The sequence below is a fragment of the Balaenoptera acutorostrata genome, chromosome X, assembly GCF_949987535.1.
Source record: "Balaenoptera acutorostrata chromosome X, mBalAcu1.1, whole genome shotgun sequence".
In the NCBI taxonomy this organism is placed as follows: Eukaryota; Metazoa; Chordata; class Mammalia; order Artiodactyla; family Balaenopteridae; genus Balaenoptera; species Balaenoptera acutorostrata.
In genome coordinates, this window is record NC_080085.1 from 112,855,778 (window position 1) to 112,880,999 (window position 25,222).

At 51.1% G+C, this 25,222-nt stretch overlaps 1 protein-coding gene across 13 annotated transcripts in view; it reads left to right on the plus strand.

Moving 5' to 3' along the window:
- Positions 1–25,222, plus strand: part of BCORL1 (BCL6 corepressor like 1) — a 61,821-nt gene that overhangs the window by 31,827 nt on the left and 4,772 nt on the right. For 11 of the 13 annotated variants that reach the window (XM_057538655.1, XM_057538653.1, XM_057538662.1 and 8 more), the window contains 8 exons: positions 1,522–1,687; positions 2,956–3,036; positions 5,140–5,529; positions 8,882–9,105; positions 13,845–14,066; positions 16,179–16,345; positions 17,169–17,314; positions 24,477–24,554. In XM_057538655.1, coding sequence (XP_057394638.1) covers positions 1,522–1,687; positions 2,956–3,036; positions 5,140–5,529; positions 8,882–9,105; positions 13,845–14,066; positions 16,179–16,345; positions 17,169–17,314; positions 24,477–24,554 — 1,474 coding nt within the window. The remainder of the gene's footprint in view (positions 1–1,521; positions 1,688–2,955; positions 3,037–5,139; positions 5,530–8,881; positions 9,106–13,844; positions 14,067–16,178; positions 16,346–17,168; positions 17,315–24,476; positions 24,555–25,222) is intronic. The other 2 variants (XM_057538660.1, XM_057538665.1) reach the window with 2 other exon arrangements.

Below are 25,222 nucleotides of genomic sequence, written 5' to 3' on the forward strand. Positions count from 1 at the left end.
CCTGAAGGTCACACTTCAAGCAGTAGTTGCCCATATTCCTCTTTCCTTCCCATTTCTTTCTTTCTCCTAACACTTTGGTTTGTAGGAACTGGCAGCAAGTAAAGGGAGAAACTGAATTTTCAACTCAGCCCTCTGCTGAATAAGAAGCAGGAGGAGTTCATGGGATAGCAGGAGTCCCTGGAATTTGATGGGGAATGGTGACTCTATGGAGACATATTCCCCCCACCTCCCCCGCCGGAAAAATGTTCCATCAGTAAGACATCTGCCATCCCCTTAGCTGGAGCTGGACCATGATAACTTTTTAGAATGTGGTGTGCGGGTCTGCTTAGGGGGAAAACAACTCTTCCTTTCTTCCTAGGGCCCGCTGTCATTGTTAAAATGTTTTGCTTACTCTGCACTCCCTGGATCCTACAATACTAGAAACCCCTACCTTGCCCTATTACTTGTTGGGTGGCATGGAGAGATCTCAAAGCTTGTGAGAATCTGTGACTGCTAGGCTCAGAGTGTCCTTGCAATGTGTAAGCACAACCATTGTGCCTACCCCATGCGCCGGGCAGTAGGTATGAGTGCGGATGACCAAAACCAGTGGAGGACACAAGTAAGGAAGAAGAGGAGTGAGAGCTGAGGTGAAGAGGCCCGGGCTGGGTGCCAGGAGCCCTGGGTCTTAGTCCTAGCTCAGCCGTTTTCTCACTGCAGGCACAGAGCAGCTAACTTGCAGGTTTGCCTAGTCCCTGACGGCCCCTGAGCAAGTGGACGCCTTGGGCTGTGTTGCCCTGGACAAGTCATTTAACCTCTTATCTTGGAGGCTCAGTTTCCTCGTCTGTTCAAGGGTGTGATACTAGCTTTTTCTCTCTGGGTTGTTGGGAAGAACAAATCGAATATTAGAGTCTTTGGAAAAGGTGAAAGGGCCTCAGAGTGTAAAGGGTCGTTATTGAAAATGCCTGGGCCTTTTCGGTGTCTTTCCTAAGTACGGGGAGATTGGAATTGCTGCCGTGGTAGACTTTTCTTCTTGCCTTAGTTGAATCTTTTTTCTGGTATTAATCTACACGTGAAAATAGATAATTTTTCTTGAGTTGGCCCATATGAGAATTAGTTTCAGTTGTTGGTGTCAATACTATTCACAGTGAAGTTATTTGAACAATGTAGTCATCCAACTTGCAGAAGAGGCATTTTTGTTTTCTGTCCACCTCTCTGTTGCTGTTCGGATATAGAGAGTATGGGGCCTGACTTTGCACCTTTTCAAATGACTTTGGGTGTTTATTCGGCTTGTGAATGCAGACTCTGTGGACGTGTTTCAAATGATGGGGTATGGATGTCTATGGGGATTAGCTAGGGCACTGGATTCAGTCCAAAAAGCCTCTGTAGCCCACTGTGGAAGGCAGCGGGCGGCCCCTTCCCCCCAGCCTCCACCTGGGCAGCTCGTGTCCGTGTGTCAGTATCAGGGCACAGGGCTCAACATTAAGAGGGCTTTCTTAAGAAGTGAAACTGACCTCAGACCTGACTCTCTCCACCTCTCCACAGTGCCGGAAGCCACCTAGTGACCCCCAGGAACCCACCAAGAAAAGCTCCAGGGGGGCTTCAGATTCAGGAAAAGAGCACAATGGAGTCAGGGTAAAGCACAAGCACCGGAAGCCAACAAAGCCAGAGTCCCAGTCTCCAGGAAAACGAGCCGATGGCCACGAGGAAGGTAGGCCCCGTGGGTCCTGGCCCTCTTGATGGGCTGCAGAGGGATCCCTATGGCGGGTGGGGGGGGAGGGGCTCTGAAACTGACCAGGAAAGTGAGACTTCCTCACTGTGGGAGAAAGATATAATTTGAAAAAAGTATTTATTTATTTATTTGTTTGTTTGGCTGTGCCGGGTCTTAGTTGCGGCACACGGGATCTTCGTTGCAGCATGCGGGATCTAGTTCCCTGACCAGGGATTGAACCCGGGCCCCCTGCATTGGGAGCACAGAGTCTTAGCCACTGCACCAGCAGGGAAGTCCCAGGAGGAGGATATAATTGACACCTCTGAAATCTAAGCGGAGGGAGAAGGGAGACGGGAGTGGGGGCTTACGCTGCTCACCCTGGTTGCTAGAATAAGGCACACTCTGAAGTGGTGCTTTTCAGACAGACAAGAGTCAGTCCTACAGCAGAGTAGCCAACCTATTACCCTGCAGTGGGTCTAGGCTCAGAGAAGAAATGGGTTTAATGAGGATTAAGACCAAATGGGGGTTATTTACACTGTTTTCTCTACCTTTGGTATATTTGGAAGCTCCCATTATAAAAGTTAAAAATTAATAGCTAGCTAGCTAGAAGGGTTAGAGGAATCCTAAACCCCTATTATTTAGGGACACACAGGATGTTTGGGTTGGGGAGGTGTGTATGTAAGCCGTATGCTCTGCCACTAATAGTGCCTTGGCGCCCTCAGCAGAGGGAAGCCCGCGTATTCCTGCCCATAGTAGCCAGTGTTCACAGCCTTGCCTGTCTGAAGTGACCTGCCTCTTTCTAGTCTGTTCTTATATAGCAGTTTTCCGCTGTCCGCCGCTCCCTGCTCCCATCTTCCTGCCTCGCTCAATCCTCTACGATTCACGGAGGTCGCCCTTCTCTGGGACCTGCTCCAGCTCAGTTAGAACGCTGTGGAGGTGCAGCAGCCTCACAGTCGTCCAGGCAACCGGGCCTTCCACTTTGTGGCGTGCCGGCGAATCGATGCCGTGCACTGCCTTTTTTGGTGTCAGCAAAAATGACCCAACTCCCAGTTTTCAAAAACCACCGGGAAAAGCTCCTTCTCTAAAAGAGATACGTAGGTGATAGCAGCATAAGGGGAATTAATAAATGTAATGCAGGGAGAACACAAACCCTCCCTTGAGTTTTCCATTTGAGCCTCTTGGGTTGGGAGGGTGGGGGAGGCTTTCCTGTCCTGAGACTCTGATTGTGATATTCCTGCCTTCTGCCCTGAAACCACACACCACTCCAGGTTCCTTGGAGAAGAAGGCAAAGAGCAGTTTCCGTGACTTCATCCCCGTGGTCCTGAGCACCCGGACGCGCAGTCAGTCTGGTGAGTGACCCTGAGGCTGAGGCCCATCTTGGCACTTCTCTGCAGAGAGGTAGAAGTCTGCTCGAGCGATTTTGCCATTGGCCCAGGTGGAGAGTTGGAAATTTGATTCACCGTGCCAAGATGCCCAGTTCCTTGAAGAGACGAGAGAGCCCAGGGTAGGAGCTGGGTCGTTGCCCACGATTTTAGGATGATTTACTTAGCTTTTCATAACAGAGATTTGACATCTCTTGTTGGCAGCCAGTGGTGGAAAGAGGAAAGGCCTGTGCCACTCAGGAAAACTGGTTCTACTCCAGGCTTTGGCATCTCGTGATTTTTGGGGCCAGTCTCTGGCACAGACATTTAACCTTTGGGCCTCTGTCCTCTTGCCCTGTGTGCCAGGCATCATCCAAATTGGAAATGGTCACTGAGTCGTCAGGGCCAGCAGAATCACCTCTGGTCCCCTGAACTTCTATTGGTCAACCCCCAGTGTCCAGAAAAGGATAGCCCTTTATAGCTACTACTGTTGTCTGCTAGCCTCCAAGTTGGTATTTAGTGATAGAAATGGTTGCCCCAGTTCACCCAGATTTCCATGCAAAGTGGATGGAATGGGGAAGCAGGGCACAGTGTAAACTCAGTTATCTGACATTCTATTAATGGGCACCTCAGCACATGGAGAGCACGGTGGTAATTGGGGCTCGTAATGACAGCCTGGAGGCCTCGAAAAATCCTGAAGTGTCCTCTGAATCATCAAAGAACGATTACATTACAGCCGTTCCCATTTTAGTGTTAAACACATTGTAGTGTATTTGATTCTTTGGAAATTGGTGATCCCTGTGTGATCTCTATGGTGATTCGTGTTAACCAGAATATTAGATTAACTAGAACACTTCATTCCCTGCCTAGTCTGTATAATGGAAAGTTTGCCGGATATTTGCTGTCTTTAAGCGGTCTGACTGACTTGAAGCTTTGGTCAAGAGCCACTGCCACTCTGTTGGCCTCGAACCTTTTCTTTGTTTTTTTGGCTGCACCGCGCGGCTTGTGGAATCTTAGTTCCCCAACCAGGGGTTGAACCTGGGCCCTTGGCGGTGAAAGCGCGGAGTCCTAACCGCTGGACCACTAGGGAATTCCCTCGAACCATTTCTTTCTTCTGCTGACCTCACTTGGGTTTGGGGATTGTCGAGTTAATAGCCAGGCCTCAAGAGAAAGATGGTGGTATCTCAGAGCTGCTTCTGAGAAAGATGTCAGATCTCCTGGATCACTGAACCGGGCCAATTTAGGACTGTGCTTGTTGTTAGCAGAATTGAAGGCAGGCGTGGGGAGGAAAATGGCCTCTTGGCCGGGTGGCAGAGGAGGGTAGTAAAGGTCCCATCATCCTGGGGTGGTGGGGAGAGGAGGGGGAAGTGCCTGCCTAATGGTGAGGAACAGCTGCAGTGGGCGGGGGGGTGGAGCTGGGGAGAAAGCTCCACCCCTGGACTCTTGGCTGCTCAATAGGAGGTGGGGTCAAGAAGGGAAGAGGGCCTGGCTGAGGAGCATTTGGGCGGGACTAACGCAGGTTATGTCACAGGAAAGGGGCTCCTTCTTGCTTCACTTTTCCTGAGACTCTTTGGTGACAACTCTGCTTGCCCAGGGTGACTCTGTCAGCAAGATTGGGGGGGTCACATAGTGAGCATGGGCGGGGGCGCCATGTCAGTCTGCCCTCCCTCACCCTCTACTAAACCCTGTGGCCCTTTCCTGACCCTCAGACAAGTCTCGGCACCTTATAAGCACAAAGTAAGAGTTTGTGGAATGAATGAAAGTGGCAGGGCAGCGTGGATGAGGAAGGGTGTGAGGTTTGGATACTTGATAGCTGTGTAACATATTGGACTCTGTAAAGCGCTTAAGGGTGAATTATCTCATTTGAGCCTCAGAACAGTCCTGTGAGGTCAGTAAGGCAGAGAACAGTATTCTCATTTTATAGACGAGGAGACAGAAGTGAAGGAACTTTCTGAGAGCATACAGCCAATAACTGGCAGAGCCTGAACTCGAACCCACCTTCAAACTCCTAATCCAGGGCACTTGCTTCGACACCATACTCTTGGTCCTTTGAAGAGGTACCTGACCGTCCTCTGTACATCCCGTCCACAGGAAGCATCTGTAGCTCCTTTGCTGGTATGGCAGACAGTGACATGGGAAGCCAGGAAGTCTTCCCCACCGAGGAGGAAGAGGAGGTGACCCCCACCCCGGCCAAGCGTCGCAAGGTGAGAAAGACCCAACGGGACACCCAGTATCGCAGCCACCATGCCCAGGACAAGACCCTGCTGAGCCAGGGCCGCAGGCACCTGTGGCGAGCCCGAGAGATGCCCTGGAGGACAGAGGCTGCCCGGCAAATGTGGGACACCAACGAGGAGGAGGAGGAAGACGAGGAGGAGGGCCTGGTGAAGAGGAAGAAACGGAGACGGCAGAAGAGCCGAAAATATCAGACTGGGGAGTACCTGACTGAACAAGAAGAAGAGCAGCGGCGGAAAGGGAGAGCAGGTAAGGCCGGCCAGGGGCTGCTGCCCCAGGGAGCTGCTGTCCCCCGTCCCCAAACCACAGTGACTCTGGCTTCTGGGGACCCTCGGGCATCTTGGGTGTTCCCACCTCTGCCTCCTCTACGCCAGCCAAAGGCCTCTGCACCCAGAGAAACATGGTGCTATGAGCTCCAGCTGCCAGAGGGGGTCACTCAACTCCATTCCCGAGGTCTTGGCTTGGGGTTGAGATTGAATGACATTGGACTGACCTACAGGTGAGCTGAGGACATGCAGCCCCGAGCTCTCCAATTTTTTATAAAAGTCTGAACCTGTGGGCAAGGCCACAGTGACGTCCTTGGTGTGGGACAACTCAATACCAGGGAGTTCTCTGGTTGGCTTGAGGGAGTTGGGTCTTTTGGGAGGTTGGGTTTTCTCTCCTAGAATCCTGGCTTCAAGAAGAAAGAGGTTATTGGCTGCCTTTCCTGGGATGCCTCCAGCCCCTAAACTAAAAAGAAGCACAATGGTTTCCTCAACCCAACAGAAGAACTTCAAGTAGAAGCGGGCACAACTTGGCTTTCTTGGTTAAAGCCACAAAGGTTATTAAGAGGCAGAGTGAAGCTTTCAGATGACATCATTTTTGTTGGACCTGCAGGCATCATTTTTGTTGGAAAATCAGGCAGCCCAAGGAGAGAACACCAGGCTTTGTTTGGCCACGTTAGACGCTATAATATGTAATCACGGAGGCACAGACTGTCACCAAGGCTAATATCAGTTTGTTCTGCTAAGTGCTCTTCGGGCCCATTCCTATAGTGGATTTCTAGATGAGCAAAAAGCACATCTCTGGGTTCAATGAGAACACCTCTGTCTCTCACTCTCTTTCTCTGACCTCTGCCCTTGAAACAACAATTGATTGGCTCCTATAATGTATTCATCCTGAGCTGCCGGTAAATATCTGCAGTCTCCATATTAGTGAAAACTGAATAACCACATCTGAGTGGGTAGTAGATTCTGGGTTTGCTATAATGCAAAGATGGCTAAACCTCATTTCCAGCTCTGTTTAAGTAGAGATATATACAATACCTATTCCTACACTTAAGAGAGTGATCGAGCCAATTTTCATCAACCGTGTGAGAGAGGGGGGATGATTTTCCCAGTTTTCTGCCATAGCCATATGGATTGGTCAGGAATGAGTTGTCAAGCAGTTGGCCTCAGCCACTTGTGTTAGGATGAAGAGGAGCTTTTGTATCACCCAGTCTTCTCTAATGAGATCTGGTTTCCTAGAAGCTTGGAAGCTTCTTATGGAACTTACCGGCTTTTGGAACCAGAAGGACCTTCGAGATTACCTGGCCCAGTTTTCCACCCAGTGCGGAGATCTCCACAGCACTCTTGACAGGTAGCCTCAACTTAACCACCTCCAGGAGCATGGGAACGCCATTCAGCAAGGCATCCTGCTTGTTGTGGAGGCAGCTCCAGCTGTTGGAAAGTAGATCATTCTCCCTTTGAGTTGAGTTTGTTGGCTTTGGCCTGTGGTCTGGTCACCTTCCTCTAGATCTGATGGTGACTCTTCATGAAGGAATTGCCTGGCAAACATCTCTTTTCTCCGAAAGCTCTGATCCCTCCTATTGCTACCCTCTTTCAGGTTGACATCAGAGAGTCAGGCAGAGACCAAACTAGACAGGTCACTTTACTCCTGTCTGGGCCTCATGATCTTTCCTTTCGTCCTTGGCTTGGGTCTCTCTTTTCTTGATTTGCAGAAGGGGATAGGAAGAGCCATTGCCACTCATACACCTGCTACCTTCACTCTCTGTTCCTTTCTGTGCTACTGTGAGGCTGCTCCACTACAGTTGAATAAACTCCACAGCCTGCCCTGCCCTGAGTACATAGGGAAGGGGCTGCTGCTTTTTCTGTGGCATTGAATGCTGTAATATGGCTTCCCTGTGTTTCCTGAGGTCCTCACAAGGCATGGTTCTGTTCCTTCCTCTTTTGCCTCAGCCCAAACTTGTTGCATCAAAAGGCCTGGTTGAGAACGTGCTGGCTGGAAGTGCCATTAGAAGCCATCCAGCACAGCAGTTCTTAGACAGATGTGGGGACCCACTAGTGGGTTGGAGCTAGTTGGGAGGAAGGGGTGGTATGGCAGCTGGCCTTCTAAGAGCTGTGCATAACCTGCAGACAATTCCTCATGCTGTAATGATGGTTCCTACATCCGGATCTGCCCTTGGCGATTTCACACGTAAGAGCGCGTGCAAAGGTCAGGGGAGGCGAGTTGAGAACTCTTGGATCTTGCTCAACCCCCTCGTTTCACAACCTGGAGAAACTGAGGCTGCAGTCACTCACTTCACAGACATACTGATCTTTTGCCGTGTACTGGGCACGGTGGCCAGTCCTGTGGGGGAGATAAAGAACACATGGGCATGGCCCTACCTAAAGAGCTTACACTTAAATTATACGATAATGATACCTTATTCTTTATAACACTTTATAAAGGGGTGATGTGGGTTATATGCTCCCATTTTACAGACATGGAAACTGAGGCTCGGGGAGATTATGACCTGCCCTCAGCAGTCACACAGCTAGTGGCCAAGTCATGTAACACTAATGCTAAGAGATAAGGATAAACTCAATCTGTCCCCCTACCTCTGGAGTTTAGGACTGACCCTGTGGGATGAGGCTCTTGGTAATGGAGTTCCCAGCAGGCCTGTTTGAAACTGGAATGTGCTCTGTTCAGTGAGCTATGGCTAGAATTAGAGACGTTGCCCAGTGTGTCCCAGTGACTTGATTTCCAGCCACGGAGGGCAGCAGGTTTCTGTGATTGCCCACCAGTTAAGTCGGCCCATGGCAGCTTCTGGTTTCAGGGAGTTTCTGTGGCTTTGATCTTTGTGTGCTTGGAGAGAGACCAACAGGGCAGTCAGGCGGGTAGAGCTGAGGCTATGAAGGAAGCCTTCTACCATTTACTCCCCACCCCAGTATACTTCATATTTCACTTCAGCAGAGCTGCTAAATTTGTTTTCATATTAGAGTGGAAAAAAAGACAAAGTGGGGAAAAGCTGAAAAGAAAGTTCTGATTTGCTCTGGGCTATGGGGAAATCCTTTTAAAATTACCCTCATCTTGGGGACAGCCAGATGGGCCACCCCCTGCTAGCAGGGCTGGGAGCTGTCTCCTGCGTGTAGAAGAGGGACTTTGATGCGGAAGCACAGTGTCCATTCGAGAAGCATTTAGTGGAATAGTCAGCACCGTGCCAGATATGGGTAGCGAATAGTTACACAACTTTGTACTGAGGTTCTAATCCCCAAAGTCCTCTGATTCAGCTTAGAGGAAGGCGTTGCTTTTCTGTGTTCCATTTCCCTGACATCCATTCTTTCCTGTTTCTTGCCTTCAGATTTAAAGGCCCGTAAGCAGAAGACTTCCTCCCAAAGTTCGGAGCACCACCTCAGGAACAGGAACCTTCTCTTGCCCAACAAAGCCCAGGGGATTTCAGATTCACCAAATGGTTTCCTCCCAAATAACCTAGAGGAGCCAGCCTGCCTTGAAAATTCAGAAAAGCCATCAGGAAAACGAAAGTGCAAGACCAAGCACATGACGACGGTCTCAGAAGAGGCAAAGGTACATTACCAGCCAGGGGAGCTGTAGAGGAGGAGCATTGTGGCGGCCGGGGCCGGGCTAGGTTGGCACATTTTCCAGGCAGGCTCCTCAGTCAACAGTCTTCTGAGTGAGTGAGTACACGGGGTGGGGTGGGGGGGAGATCAAATTAACCCATATTTATTAAAATATTTTAAACTAGTTCTAAAAGGGTTGGGGTGTGGATTTGAAGAATGGGAACTAAAGTTAGAGCTAACAAGAAGCATCTGCAAACTATGGGGTTTGGCCCATGATGGCTTTTCCTTGACAATCCTTGAATCTCCTTTGAGTTAGGGAAGAGCTAAAGAATATGGCAGGATGTTACCCTGAATAGCTTGTTAACATCCAATCAAGAAGCTTTTGTATGGGCTTAACTCACTGGAAACCAATCAGGGAGCTTTCTGAGTCAATCAAGGTAGAAAACAACTTACAGAAGCAAGGATGTTGATGTCCAGGCCAAGGTTGCCTAAGGGTGGGGCCGAAGGAATTCTTCCACTTGGGCCGGTCATAGCTGTACTTCCCCAACCCCACTCCTCAGTTCCTTTGCTTCTCATGGAAGCAGAGGAGCAGGTGAGTGGGCACTCACCAATCAATAGCCAGGCAAGCGTTCTAGAACCCCTGTTCAAAATTGACGTCTCTTTTGGGTCTGATGTTCATGGCACTGGTGTTGAGTTCCGCATTGCACAATTCAAAAAAAATTACACCGTCCTTATCCTGGGTGAGCTGTACATTTGAGAGAAGTGAGGTTCAGGTTCAAATGTTTACCTGTAATATGTGTTTGTCTTGACAACCAAAAAAAAGGTCATATTGGGCTTGTTTTGGTGGTTGTGATCCTTACGGTTCTTTCCAGCTCCAGAGCAGGGATCCCTGTGTGGCACTGGCAAAAGGTAGGAGACCCAAGTGCTTGAGTCCCCCCTCCTTTCCCCTTCCTCGTTCTGGAATCTGGTTCCAGCTCAAACAAAGTACTCAAGCCTATTTCTTCTTCTTTAAAAATGGAGATGATACTTCATGTCCTTTCCATCTCAAGAGGGTGCTTGGGGGAAGAAAGGAGGCAACGGATGTGAAGGGCTTTGAGAACAGTAAAGTGCTCTCTCTGAGGCTGGTGTACATCCTCGAGTTTCAGGCCGAGGTAAGAATGAGGAGACAGAGGCTCGGAGAGGCAAGGTAGCAGTGCCAGTTCCCTGCGACCCCCAGAGGAGGCCTAGGCAGGAGAGGGGAAGTCTGGTCTGTGCCAGGTGCTCTGCTTGCGTGATCGCTCTTAATTCCCACAGTAGCTGTCCTTATTCTATGGTGAGGAAACTGAGGCTTGGGGAGGTTAGTGGACTTGTTCGAGGTTACTCGGTGACCCGAGTGAGAGACTTGGGGTGTGAGGCCGGCCTGGCTGCCCTTGGCGCACGCCCCCCACTCTTTGCCTATGTCTCCACCCTGTGAATGGGTGGCTTCTGTCTATCCGGGAGACACTGGGGGAGGGGGCAGCTGGGCAGGGAGACACTGCAACCCTGAGCAGCTCTGGCGAAAGGTGGGCTTCCCCCTCCCCTGCTCTTCCCCACACACTCAGATGGCCCCGTCCCACACAAAGGTGGCCAGCTGCCTGACGTTCAGCAGCACACGCTGATGCTTCTGTCTGGTTATTCTGCCTGGCGGTGTGTCCACTGACATGTTCTCCCAGAGAGGTTTTCTCCCTTCACAGGGCCTCCCTTTCTCCCTCCCGCCTTTCTTTCTCTCCTAGTCACCACCACCTGCTCCAGTTGCCCCCATGGCACGGTGCTTTGTAGTGGGAAGCAAGGTGGTGGGAGGGTGGGGGACGCACGTGCAACACTAAAGCTGGGGCATCGGCCAAAGGCTTCTTCCCACAGGGGTTCCGAGCCAGGGAGGAAGGGGGGAGGGGGAGGTGGTCCCCATTTGCTCTTTTTTTTTTTTTTTTTTTTTTAAGATTTCTTTATTGATTGATTGATTGATTGCTATGTTGGGTCTTCGTTTCTGTGCTAGGGCTTTCTCCAGTTGTGGCAAGTGGGGGCCACTCTTCATCGCGGTGCGCGGGCCTCTCACTATTGTGGCCTCTCTTGTTGCGGAGCACAGGCTCCAGACGCTCAGGCTCAGTAGTTGTGGCTCACGGGCCTAGTTGCTCCACGGCATGTGGGATCTTCCCAGACCAGGGCTCGAACCCGTGTTTCCTGCATTAGCAGGCAGATTCTCAACCACTGCGCCACCAGGGAAGCCCTCCCCATTTGCTCTTGCTCCTCCCTCAGGCAGCCTCCCTTGTCTCTGGCAGCTCTGGCCCCTAGAAAGAGAGTCACCCTTTGGCTCCTGGCTTGGCTTAGCAAAAACCTGGGTACTTTACCCAGCGTCCTCCAGTATCGCCATAATACACCTCTATCCTCCCGGCAATAAAGCGGCATTCTACACTCATAGCCGGTGCCTTCCTGCTAGCTATCGTACCTCTCTGCCCTTTTGGGATGTGGACATATAGCAGCTCTTGTCTTGGGATTTACCAGAGGAAACAAATGCCCTGGGACCTTGTCTTTTCCCTGCTGCCATTCCTTTCCTGGCTTCGTGTCTTTCTAGGCAACTCTTCTGGCTGCCCAGGGCTCTCCATATAGCTGCCTTGGATCAAGTCAACAAATGCTTGTTGCAGTGACGTGCCCAACCCCGAGTTAAGTGTTGTAAGGAACAATGTGAACCCTGACCCCGGGGAGCTTCAAACGTAGCAGGAGAGGCCAGACTTGTCCGTGAAACAACGGGAGGAAATTGACAGTCAGACATAAGGCATTGGATTATGTGATTCAGACTAGGTGTTCTGGGTGTTGCAGAGAAAGAGGGCAGTGGGGACCAGAGTGTTGTAGAATGTTGTAGAAGACACAGGATTTAAGTGAGACCTTGATGCTCTAAGGGACTTGGGTAAGTGGGATGTATTAGTTATCTATTGCAGTGCAACAAACTACCCTAAGAGTCAGCAGCTTAACCCAACAATAAACATGTATTATCTCGTACACTTTCTGGGGGTCGGGAATTCAGGAGCAGCTTCACCGTGTCTGGCTTGGGGTCTCCCGTGCGTGAAGTTGCAGTCATGGTGTCAGCCAGGGCTCCATTCATCGGAAGGCTTGACTGGGGCTGGAGGATCTGCTTCTAGAGTGGCTCCCTCACATGGTGGCAAGTTGATGCTTGTTGGCAGGAGGCCTCCTTTACTTGCCCCGTGGGCCTCTCTAAAGGGATGCTTGAGTGTCCTCATGACCTGGCAGCAGGCTTCCTCCAGAACGAGTGATCCAAAAGAGAGCAAAGCAGAAGCAACATTGTCTTTGAGGACCTAGCCTTGGAAGTCACACACCGTCATCTCTGCCTTCTCCTGTTGGCTACACAGATCAGTCCTCTCCACTGCAGAAGGGGGCTACACAAGAGCATGAATATCAGGAGGTGGGGATCATCAGGGGCCATCTTAAAGTCTGATGAGGGCACATTCTTGTCCTCGGCCCCCCAGTGATTCATACCCTTCCACATGCAAGTCATACCCTCCTCTCCCAAGGCCCCCCCCAAAGTCTTGTCCACTTACGGTATCAACTCCAGGTTTCGAATCTCATCATCTAACTTAGGTCCAGGTGCAGATGAGGCGCCTTGGGTCTGGTTCCTCAAGTACAGCTCCTCGAACACAGTTCCTCCCCATCTGAAGTCCCCTCCCTTCATCTGAAAGAGACAAGTTACCTGCCCCTATAGACTCACTAAACCGTGCTGGGCCAGGCATGGGAACTTGCTCTAGACTTTCCAGTTCAAGATGGGAGGATAAAGGAGACATGCAGGGGTCATTTCATGAGGAAAGGACACTAACGTTTTGTGAGCACCCACCTTGTGCATTGTTCTGGAGCTGCTCTAGTTCATTATCTCAAAGACCCCGCAAGGGAAAAAGCGAGGCTCCGAGAGGTTGGGTCTTGCCCCAGGTCTTACAGCTAGCGGCTGGCAGAGGCAGGATTCAAAACCCGGTCTGTCTGCTTCGTGAGCTTGATGGCTTTCCACCAGCCCAGGTGGGCATGAGTGTGATCGGGGACACAGTGTGGTGAGAGGTGGGAAAAACCTGGTGAGGGTTGGATGTGGGGGGAAGGTTTTTTTTTTAAATTATTTATTTTATTTTATTATTTATGGCTGTGTTGGGTCCTCGTTTCTGTGCCAGGGCCTTCCCCAGTTGCGGCAAGTGGGGGCCACTCTTCATCGTGGTGCGCGGGCCTCTCACCATCGCGGCCCCTCCTGTTGCGGAGCACAGGCTCCAGACGCGCAGGCTCAGTAATTATGGCTCACGGGCCTGGTTGCTCTGCGGCATGTGGGATCTTCCCAGACCAGGGCTCGAACCCGTGTCCCCTGCATTAGCAGGCAGATTCTCAACCACTGCGCCACCAGGGAAGCCCGGGGGGAAGGTTTTTGCAACAAGAGTGAAGGCTTCCACAGCCGTGCCTCTTCAGTCAAAGCTAGCTGTCTCCACTTCTCTTTACTCTGAGAGTTTGCTCCCGCTTATTTATCGAGATGACTTGTAAAAACCACAATAAACGGGGACTGAGGCAGGTAAAGAAGGCATGCAGAGTGCTTGAGAGAGGCTGGGATGTCTCCTCAACCTGCGCTTTCCAATCCGGTCGTTATTCCTTGGTTTCTGGGGTTGAGGACTTGAGCCCCTTAGCGTCTGCTCACCAGGTAGAAATGAGCGGGGACCTGTGCTGATCTAGGACTGCGTCTCTGCTTTCCAGGGCAAAGGGCGTTGGAGCCAGCAGAAGACACGCTCTCCCAAATCTCCCACCCCAGCGAGACCCACAGAACCATGCACGCCCTCGAAGTCCCGAAGTGCTGGCCCAGAGGAGGCCTCCGAGTCACCTGCAGCCCGGCAGATCCCCCCAGAGGCTCGTCGGCTCATAGTGAACAAAAATGCTGGCGAGACCCTCCTGCAGCGGGCGGCCCGTCTTGGCTATAAGGTAAGGAGCCGCCCCAGCCACAGGATGCCATTGCCCGAGCATCTGTGGAGAAGCTTCTCGCCACTGGCTCTTCTGTGGCCTGGGCAGGGCTTGGTTTGGGGCTTGAGCCCAGGCTGGCCTCCTCCTACTGCGCAGACGGCCTCTGGGGCCGCCTTGACCCTGGCGTGGTGTGTGGGAATGCAAACCCTTTTGAAAGGCAATTTAGGATGAACAGAATTGAAATGGTAACGCAATATCATCCAGTACATTCCTAGGCCAGAAATGGGATTTGGGGGTTTTTATGTCGTCTTGAATTTCCCTGTGCTGTGGCTCCCCCACTCAGGGACGGGGGTGATCATTGCTCACTCTTTACATCCCTCTCCAGCTTCCCCTCGTTTCGGCTTCTGGTAGTGGGGGCGTCAGGAGTACATTGGAGGGGCAGAGATGAGCTCACCTGACCTTATGCTACTTCCCTATGGATCGAAAAGAAATTAGGAAAGGAAGCTGGTGTTTATTTTGTCGTGTTGAGTTCTCATTACGTCGTGTCCTTTCATCTTCACTGTAAGCCTATGACAGTAGGTTTTATTAACCCCATTTTATAGGTGAGAAAATCAGGGGTTAGCAATGTTAAGTGATACATCCACAATCACTCAGCTACTACGTACATGTGAGTCTGAATTCACACCAAAGTCTTTTTGATTCCCAAATGCCAAGGTAGGGGCAGAAGCCTGACTCATTTGCCATCATTCAGTTACCTTGTTGGACATTTTTGTTGATATGAGCTCCTTGACCATGCGCCTTTGCCCGCCACACCACTTATTTCCCCAGGATTTGCTCTGAAGGGTGGAGCTGCTGGGCTTTAGAGTAGGCCCTCTTTTTTTTTTAAGGCTTCCGACACCCATAACTGACTCATTTAAAGACAGCTGCACTCCCAGCCAGCCTGGTTGGCACGGGAGAGCCGCTTTGACAGTGTCTTACTGGCAAGCCACGTATCTGTCTCGAGCACCTCGTGTGGGGGCCTGGGTAGCTGCCAAGGGAGATCGAAAGAAAAAATGATGACCAACACTTGCCCTTTAAGTGAACTTCTTTTACCTGGGGCCAAAGCAGCGAACAGGAAACCACAGGCCAACCAATCAGGACAGGGCAAGAGCAGGTTGGACAGCCTGTCATGGGAGGGAGGGAGGGAGGGAGGGAGGAGTAGTCTGAGGCCTGGAGGAAGAGGCAACATCTGCACTGATGAGGAGGGTAGGGGGCCTTGTGGTCCCCTGGGTAGAGGCAGTGGGCACACACAGGCTCGCGCGCTTGCTAGCTCTAGCCAGCCAGCCAGTGAGCTAGCTGTCAGTCAGGACGACTGAGTCCCATCTCACCAGGGCCTGGGGGAGTTGATGAGAGGCCCCTGGTAGCTGCTGTCAGCCTCTTTCCCTCAGAAGAGGGGCTGCCTCTCCCCTCCCCGTCAGCGTATTCACCAGCTTCATCCTAGACTAGCTAGGCTGCTTCTCGGCCTGGAGTCCCACTTCTGGTCCTGTCGTCTCAGCCCAGGGAAGCTAATCATTACTATGGATGAGTGACCATACTGGCTTATCCTTGGAACAGTCTTGATTTGAGGGGAGGGCTGGAATTGACTGCCCAGGGATAAACATCCAGCGATAGTACTTAAAACAATTAAAACCAGCATCCAGGGATAGTACTTAAACCAATTCTTTCTTCCTTTTTCTCGAATTACTGCCAGGGGCTGTGCTTGCCAGCACATGTCTCATTTCTCTGGTCTGGGGCTGTCTCGAAAAGCCCCAGACTACAGAAAGGGTGCTCAGACACTTGAGGCCTGAGGGTGTAAGCTCTGGGTGGGCAGGTGAGCCTCTCTGAGGGCCTCACGCCAGCAAACCACACCCAGATGAGTATTCTCGGTCACTGGAATTGCCTCCCCACGGCTGAGGACACGGCCCAAAGTTGAGCCCCTGGCGATGGCACCTCAGGACTGATTTTGTTGGCAAAAGATTTTGAGATTTGCCTGTCAGTCTCTGGACTAAAGAGCAGGTTCTGAGACTCTGGACATTTGGAGAGCTTCACACCTAACTCGGGTGATTTCCGGAGTTTGGCCTCTGTTTGCTCACGGTGCTCTCCCTGTTCCCACAGGACGTTGTTCTCTACTGCCTCCAGAAAGACAGTGAAGATGTGAATCACCGTGACAACGCTGGCTACACGGCCCTGCACGAGGCCTGCTCCCGGGGCTGGACTGACATCCTGAACATCCTGCTGGAGCACGGTGCCAACGTAAACTGCAGCGCGCAGGACGGCACAAGGCAAGAAGGCTGCTCCCCTTACCCCCCGCCAGCCCCCCCCCCCGCTCAGCCCCCCCACCGCTCAGCCCCTCCCTCAAGAGAAGCTGCCCCGGTTCGCACAGGTTTAGGGCAAGGCTGGATGAGTTCCTGCTGGCCAGTGCACAGTGCTCACTGAGGGGGGGCTGGTGTTGTCTAGGGGTCATCCTGTGCACCTGTCTCAGGCAGAATCTCGGGCTTTAGGAATTGGGAGGTTGACCTTAGGGTAACATCCCAGATACGATTCTTGAATTGATGTCTATATACTTAAGAAAAAAAAAAAAGACACCTGCCATTGTCTTAAAGAAATTGCACCCGTTCTCCTGTGCTCTATTCGAGGGACTACTTCCTGGGTAAAACTGACACAAGTTGCATACCGTGTGGGGGGACTTGGGTCAAAGGATGTAGGCTCTGCTTGGCCACCGGCCTGGCGTGTGGAGCAGCTCTGCTCATCCCTGCTCTGGGGCAGTCGTCTGGGTTTTGCCGTTCCTATCCCCCAGCATCTGCTCTAAGTTTATCCTCAGTCAGGGGCCCGTTCTCTCCTGAGCTCCAGAGCTAACAGTGGAGCTCCATTGTGCCACAGGGACTGTCCCGTCATGGTGGGGGAAAGATAAGAGAGAGAAATGGGAGGGAGGAGAAAGGTAGGGCTAGAGGGCAGTGCAGGCCAGCAAGTGGTTCCCCTGCCCTAAGTCTTACCCACGTTACACTGCGGTCATCTCAGTTTGCTTTCCCTGATGAGGTGGCGTGAGGCCTAGACACCCAGCTTCCCACTTGGGCCCTGCTGTTCTCACCCTGTATCACCTCGCAGGCCAGTTCATGATGCGGTGGTCAACGACAACCTGGAAACCATCTGGCTCTTGCTGTCCTACGGGGCTGACCCCACGCTGGCCACCTACTCGGGACAGACGGCCATGAAGCTGGCCAGCAGCGACACCATGAAGCGCTTTCTGAGCGGTGAGTAAGGCCCAGACTCAAAACCTCGTTCCTAGGTCTGGCCTCTGATCCCTGAGCTCCCGAGATGCCCTTCATCTCCCTCCATCTCAAGCACCTCCCATGAGGGGCGTCAGCCCTCTGCACGGGCTTTCCTTCTGGCGGCTCAGAAATCTCTGTGAACTTTAAAAAGTCAGAAGGTCGCTTCCTCTTGTCCCTGTGCTTTGAGTGTCCACATCACACGCATCCTCTTCAGGGCCCTGGTAGCCCGCGGGGACCCATTTCCCCGCTCGGTATGTGGGGAGGCCTCCCTGTGGGACAGCAGCCCCACTAGTAGATTTAGTTGGGGGCAAAATGTGTGGACTTGTGCTTTGAATGGTATGTCGGTTGCAAAGAAGTGACACTTAACATTTTGCTTTTGTTTTTGCACTTTGTACTTTCTCCCTGTTGGTGATCAAAGTCCAACCCTTGGGACCCCTCCAGTGCTTTCTTCCTCACACTCTGTGGCGACTGTGATGTTCCCTCTGCATCCTCCTGCTTCTTTTTCCTCCTCCCTCACCTGCCCCCTCTGGAAAAGTAGTGTTAAGGCCCATGGCAAGGGCTACAAGCCAACTTGCATTTATTTTCTTATTAGCGGATGACAGCTGTTTGTCTGCAGTTAGATAGCTCTGCCGAGTTGGGCAGCAGGGAGGAGGGAAGGAGGGAAGTCTAGCTTGGGCATGCTCAGTGGGAATCTCCTCAGACTTGACCTCTGAATGAAGGAACCCCGCCTCCTTCGTGACATCACAGCTTGGCCCTTGCACTAGCGGTGACTTCTTCAGGCTGCCTGAGCGGCAGTTGGTCGGATGGAGCAGCTGGGAGTTGTGTCGCTGATCCTCCGCGGAGGCTTCAATGTTTGTGGTACAGCCCCTCTCGCCTGGAAGCCCACAGGGCCAAGGATTCGCCCGAGGCCGCTCCCTCTCTCCCAGGCTGTGGCCTCAGTCCCCAACTCTCCCCACCCCCTGCCTCCCCCAATACAGTCCTGGGCTCCCAACCAGGGGCTCATTTGTTTATTGAACAAAGGTTAACTAGGTAGCTGATGATGGAGGAAGAAACAAAGGAACCTGAGCTAAAGGTCCCCATGGAAGGAGGACTAGGTGGGAATTGCCTTCTAGGTACTAATAAAAGCTGGAGGGGGAGCGACAGGAGGCCGCTGAGGGAGCCCTTGACTCCTGCTCGGCCAGCCCCCATCCAGTCCACAGCCAAACCCACGCATCCCTGCTGGCCACCCGCTGTGTGCAGGCCTCCCGCCCCTAGCAGGACCCAGCCTCTCTGGCTGCAGCAGGAGGACTGCCTCCTCCCTCTGCCAGCTCTGGGGTCCCAGGCCCCTGTCTGTGAGGGGTGGAGCCGCTTGGGGATGCTCCTTCAGGCCTTTGTTCTGGGGCAGTGAGGACTCTTGTTCACTTTAGCTGGACCATCACCGGGGCACGGGGCTCGGGGCAAGCCACCCTCTGTGGCCTCTTCCTGCATGCCGCGCACCGCACGCACTCTCCTCCACGCGCACACGTGTTGTCTGCACTCCACACAATTCCCAGGAAAAGCTGGCACACAGGAACATCTCAACATGATAAAAGCACTGCACGAAGCTCTCCTTTGATCAGCGGGTCTCATCTAGGGGTCTCTTTGGGCTAGAGACTGCCCTCCTGAGGGCTTGGGGCCCTCTGGGTCCAAATAAAGCTGTCTCTGACCACCACTGCACGCAAAGTCTTTTCTTCCCCGACCCCTTCTCCAAAATCCCCAAGGAGTTTGAATGTTGAAACCATTTTAAGTAGTTAAAGAATTAGAAATAAACATGTTTTTCTCTCTTCTTCTCATGTCTGTTAACTAATCCCAACTACTAGAAAGCCTTTTGATGCCTCCTTAAACTAACTTGAATGCTAGTCTGTGTTGCAGACGCAAGAGAAGACTTTTCTTTCTTTTTTTTTTTTTTTTAGGGAGCATTTTCTTTTTTCTTTTTTTTTTTTTAATTTTATTTTATTTATGGCTGTGTTGGGTCTTCGTTTCTGTGCGAGGGCTTTCCCCAGTTGTGGCAAGTGGGGGCCACTCTTCATCGTGGTGCGCGGGCCTCTCACTATCGCGGCCTCTCCTGCTGCGGAGCACAGGCTCCAGATCCCACGGCATGTGGGATCCTCCCAGACCAGGGCTCGAACCCGTGTCCCCTGCACTGGCAGGCAGATTCTCAACCACTGCGCCACCAGGGAAGCCCCGAGAAGACTTTTCTTAATTCTGGCACTTCCTAGCCTGTCCAGGCTGAACACCCTCATTCAAATCTTGACATTGTTTCTCAACTTTATGGGCATGGAGCTATAACTTCATAGTGGGAGCCGGGAGCTGAAAGGAGTGTTAAAACTGGGCCACCTCTTTTCCATGCAAATACTGAGTGCCGATTGAAGACAGAGCTCTGACTGGCTGTTAGGGAAAGTGCTCAGTCTGGCTAGGACCTTGGCAGCCGGGAGATGCAGGCACCGGGAGGAGGGACTTGAGCCCAAAGGCTGTTCTGGGGGTATGAGAAGTATTACTCAGGGCCTTTTTTAAAAAAATAAATGTATTTAGTATTTATTTATTTCTGGCCGCGTTGGGTCTTTGTTGCTGGTTGGGTCTTTGTTGCTGTGCGCGGGCTTTCTCTAGTTGCGGCGAGCGGGGGCTACTCTTTTGCTGCGGTGCGCGGGATTCTCATTGCGGTGGCTTCTCTTGTTGCAGAGCACAGGCTCTGGGCTGCACGGGCTTAGCCCGCTCCGTGGCATGTGGGATCTTCCCAGACCAGGGCTCAAACTCGTGTCCCCTGCATTGGCAGGTGGATTCTTAACCACTGCACCACCAGGGAAGTCCCCCCCCCACCACCTTTTTTTTTTTAATTGAGGAGAAACTCACTCAACAGGACCATTTTGAAGTGAACAATTCAGCGGCATTTTGTACATTCACGATGTTGTACAACCATCACCAGGAGCTTTTTTGATTCCTTGAACCGGGTATTTCTCTTTTTTCATCTCCATAGCGCTCCCCTGCCCCAAACCTCAAGGAACCACTGGGTAGAGTGGCTGCAGGAAGCACCATGAGGTTGAGGGTTGGGGAGGCCCCTACACCTAGATGCGTCCGTGTGAACTTCGGATTTCTTTTTACCTTGCCTGTCTGGCCGAGGTAGTTAAAAAGCTTTTTGCTTTTCATCTCCAAGCATTTGCCTGACCAAATTCTCCATAGATTAATTGTCTTCTTCCTCCCCTAGTGGAGATCCCACTGGGCAGCAAATGAAGGCGAGTCCCTGTAGGGTGTAAAGGGCAGAAACGGCGAGCCAGAGAGATTATCAGGGTTGTGCCTCATGTAGAGCATCCCTCGTTTTGTGCAAGTCCCCTGCTCTGGAAAAGTCTGGGAATCAAATCCTCTTTTAAATACAAGGGGATGGTATCCGGTAGTGAATTCTTCTGTAAAGCAGAAGATGCTGGTAATTTGTGTGGGTTGAAAATGTGGATTTTCCTACATTGGCTTGGCTTAACACGAGGCCCATTTCTCCTGAGATCCTGAAGGGTATAGCGGTGCTCCTTCATGCGTTCGTTCATTCGTGAGTTTATAGAGCACCTGTTAGGTTTCAGGTACAGTTCTGGGTACTGGAGGTCAGACAGTGAACCTTTTCTCTCTCGTCCTTGGGCTCGGAACACCAAGCCATCCAAACCCTCCGAGAGAGGCCTTTGGAAGACCTCCTCCTTGGGCCAGATTACAGGCAGGCATGTGACCGATTTCCCTTTTACCCTTTGAAGAAAAGAATAATATCCAACCTACCCAAGGGAAAACAGATTCGTTTTTCGTCCTCTGTCAGAAAGAATGTGGGAGCTGGGGGGAATTGTTGCAGTTTGGGTTGGGGCATTGGAGGAAGTATCAGGACTGCTTTTCCTTCCACTGATGAAAGGGTTAGCAATTTACCACTTGAGGTCACTGAATCACAGGTTTTTGTTTTTCCTGCCAGAGACCTCAGCCATATGACCCCATGTCGAAGACCGCTTGTTTTTTGTTTTTCTCTCCTTTCATGTCCCTCAGCTGGTGACTTGGTTGGAGGAGATGGGGAGGGGTACGATGGGACCCTGGGACATAGAGAAACTCTGATTGCCAGGGTCACGGCTCACGTTGAGTACTTTAAAAAAATGTTTTTTTATCAAGGCAAAATTCACGTAACATAAAATTAACTATTTAAAAGTGAACAATTCAGTGGCGTTTAGTGTGTTCACAGTGTTGTACAACCACTACCTCTATCAAGCTCCAAAACATTTTCATCCCCCCAGAATGAAACCCCATATGCATTAAGCAGTTGCTCTCTACCACCATGCCCCGCCCCCTCAGCCCCCTGGCAACCACCTGTCTACTTTATCTCTATGGATTTGCCCATTCTGGACATTTCATATAAATGGGATCATACAATATGGGGTCTTTTGAGTCTCACTTCTTTCACGTAGCATCATGTTTTCAAGGTCTGTCCACGTAGTGGCATGTTTTTAAGGCTGAATAATATCCACTCGTATGGATAGATCACATTGTCTCTTATCCATTCATCAGCTGACGGACATTTGGGTTGTGTCCACCTTTTGGCAGTTGTGCCTACCTTTTGGCAGTTGTGCCTAGTGCTGCTGTGAACACGCGTGAACAAATATTTGTTTGATTCAATATTTGTTTGTTTTCAATTATTTGGGGTATATACCTAGGAGCAGGATTGCTGGGCTGAGGGTTCTTTTTGAAGGCAAGGTAAGAGAAAAGAACTGAAAGTTAAGGGGACGGCAAGGGAGAATCAAGGAAAAGGAGTCACTCCTCATCCTGATTGTACGAGAAGACGTGAGGAAACGTGCCTCAAAGCTGCCCCGTCAAGCAGACCTTGATGGTTCCTCTTGTAAGCCACTCGTGGGCCTGTTCCGACTTTGGCATCTTTGCCTGTGCCAGTTAACTTTGGGCTGTCTCAAAAAGGCAAATTCACCTGCAAATGACAAAGATCTGTTGCCAGCGAGGAAAATTAGAGGAATGTGCTGGGGGCTCTGAAGGCAGCTCCAAGAGAAGCTTGGAGCCCCAGGAATGTGGTGAGCAAGGGCTGCTCTGATGGAGTCCTCGTGTGACCTGTGCGGGGGACAGCAGTCACTTGAATGCATATGTTCCGGACCCAGGCTGAGTAAGCACATGACTTTATAGTCTCACCTTACAGTAATTTCTGCCCCGCCGCCCACTTTTTTCCCCATGTGTTTATTATGCTCTTACTGTGTGCCAGGCACCTGGGCTTCGGTACCAGGGAGGCAGTGATGAACAGGACAGACGTGGGCGCTGCCTTTAGGGAACTTACGATCTCATTCCTTTATCTTCCGGGACACCTAGCACAGGGCTAGGCACAGAATAGACACCTACCTGACAGATGCCTTTGGAAGGAATTACTTCCAACTCCCAAATGGCACAGGGTACAGAAGAGGAAATAAGCTGGCAGCCGTGACCTCAGAGTTTTTTCACATAGAATGCACAAAAGATCTAATGTACATGATGAAAGGTTTTCCGCTCTGGCTGCTCGGCCATTACTTGAATGCTTCTCTCTGACTGCCTTTTCCTCTCGGAAGAAACCCTTCATCTCCTAGAAGTTTGCTAAAAAACGACTGCTTTCAGTAGCTCACAGCAGCTGATGGGCATTTTTGCTGATAGAATGTGTGACCCAAAGGGAAGGTATATTGGACCGTGGCGGTGCCTTCCATCCAGGAAGCTTAGCTCTGCTCCTTTAAGAGTAGCTGCCAACTTCCTCCTGGGATTTGGTTTTCAGGGGGCACCCTCACCTCACCTGTGCCCTTTGGACTCTCTCCTGTCCTGTTGCCCAGGTGTCACAGCTAAATCAGCTTGCCAACTGTACTACGTGGCATATTGGCAACCACTGGGCCATGTGCCCACAGATGACACAGTTGAACTTGTCATGGAAACCTGCCTTTTGTCCACATGGGGCTGAGAGGTGAAACAATTCACCTAGATGATGCTTAGCTAGGGAACAAGGAGGCTAAGGGGTGACCTGATGTCTGTTCTCAGATCAAGTAAGCAAAAGGTTTAAAATGGGGTTTTTTTGGAGAATTTGGTGGTCCAGTGGTTAGGACTTGGTGCTTTCACTGCCAGGACCTGAGTTCAATCCCTGGTCGGGAACTAAGATCCCACAAGCCATGTGGTGCAGCCAAAAAAAACAAAAAACAAAAAACAAACCACTGAGTCCTAACCCCTTAGCCTCCTTTTTTCCTAGTCTCATCCATGTTATAGTGTGTAACAGTACTTCATTCCTCCTAATGGAGGATTGGATAATATTCCATTGTGTTTATCCACATTTTTTTTAATCCCTTCATCAGCTGAATGACATTTGGGTTGTTTCCACTTTTTGGAGATTGTGAATAGAGCTGCTGTGGAACATTCATGTATGAGTTTTTATTTGAATACCTGTTTTTAATTCTTTTGGGTATATACCTAGGAGTGGAAGCAATAGGTTTTCATGAGGATAAACTTGGCCATTCCCCTCCCCACCATGTTTTCAAAGATGAAACAGAAGGAATTATGCTTCCTTATCTTACTTTGAATTGGCAAGATCGCGATTGGATATATGAACATTGTGACCAACAGGGAATTGAAATCCTGGGATAGGTCTAGGATTCTGCTTGCAGAGTAATTCCCTACATCATTTGAAGCAGGGGTCGCAGGCCTAAATGCCTTCAGGCTGATTGTGTTAGAGAGCAGAGCAGGCTGGGTGGGGCCTGCTGAATTGGAGAACGCACATGTCGCCTCTCCCTCCAGCCAACTGTTGACAAGTAGGAATGTGGATGCAGTGTTGCCAGATCTCCTGATTTTTTTTCAAGAAAAGTTGGAAATCCGAATTTTTAAGTGAAATTTCCCGATTTTAAAATGTTAGAAGTTAATTAAATTATAGGGGTTTAAAACACTGGACCAAAACCTAGACAGTAAGCGGGCTAGATTTGGCTGTTGGCTGCTGGTTTGTAACCTCTGATGGATAGCAGGAAGCGGATTTCTCTTGGGTCGCTCCCAGCCCCTCTTATGGTCCTTCCTTTCCATCTTCCATTCTCCTAACCCCATATGGATATACTTTGCTTCTAGATTCCTTCTCTAACCTACCTCCTTTTCTCATTTCCCTCTCTTCTTTCATCAGATCACCTCTTGGATCTTCAGGGCCGGGCAGAGGGTGATCCTGGCATTTCCTGGGACTTTTACAGCAGTTCTGTGTTGGGTAAGCTTTAAGTGGGATTCTTCCCACCCTTGTCTATGGCTCAGAGGTTTGGGATCTGCTTTGGGTTTCACTGATTCTTCTCAAAGCTAGGAGTGACCTAATGGAGGTAGCCCTTCTTCACCCATTAGTAGCTTACAGACCCTTTCAGCCCACACTCTAGCCCATGCCTCCCCCAGACTCAGAACTTGTTGGCCAAAACCAGGAGATGCCATTGATTTGGAGAAAGCCATCCGTCATTAGCCCTCTACCACTCCCCACCCTGGGTACTTTAAAAATTCTCTCTTTTCCAAGTCCCTTTCTCCTCCGTTGCTTTGTCCTAACCCTGCCAGAAGCGCCTGTGTGCGTTGTCACCTCTTCTGGTATTGCTCACGCTCCAGAGGGACCCAGCCCCTCATCTGGCAGCTACCATTCCCTCCCTGCCCTGCCCCCAAGATGCACACAGAGTTTCTGAGATAGCTGCTGTCTCCCGAGCCCTTAGCCTTCTTGCCCGAGCTTTCCTTTGTTGGAAGAGCAGTGAGCCTTTATCTGTGGCCGTCATCCGGCATTCACGCATTGGACCAGGGGCTGCAGATCGAGGGAGGCGCCCACTACTAAGCTTGGGGGGAAGCTGGAGCAGGAGAAACAGGCCACACCCGAACACACGGCTGGGGAAGGGAACAGGTTGAGCC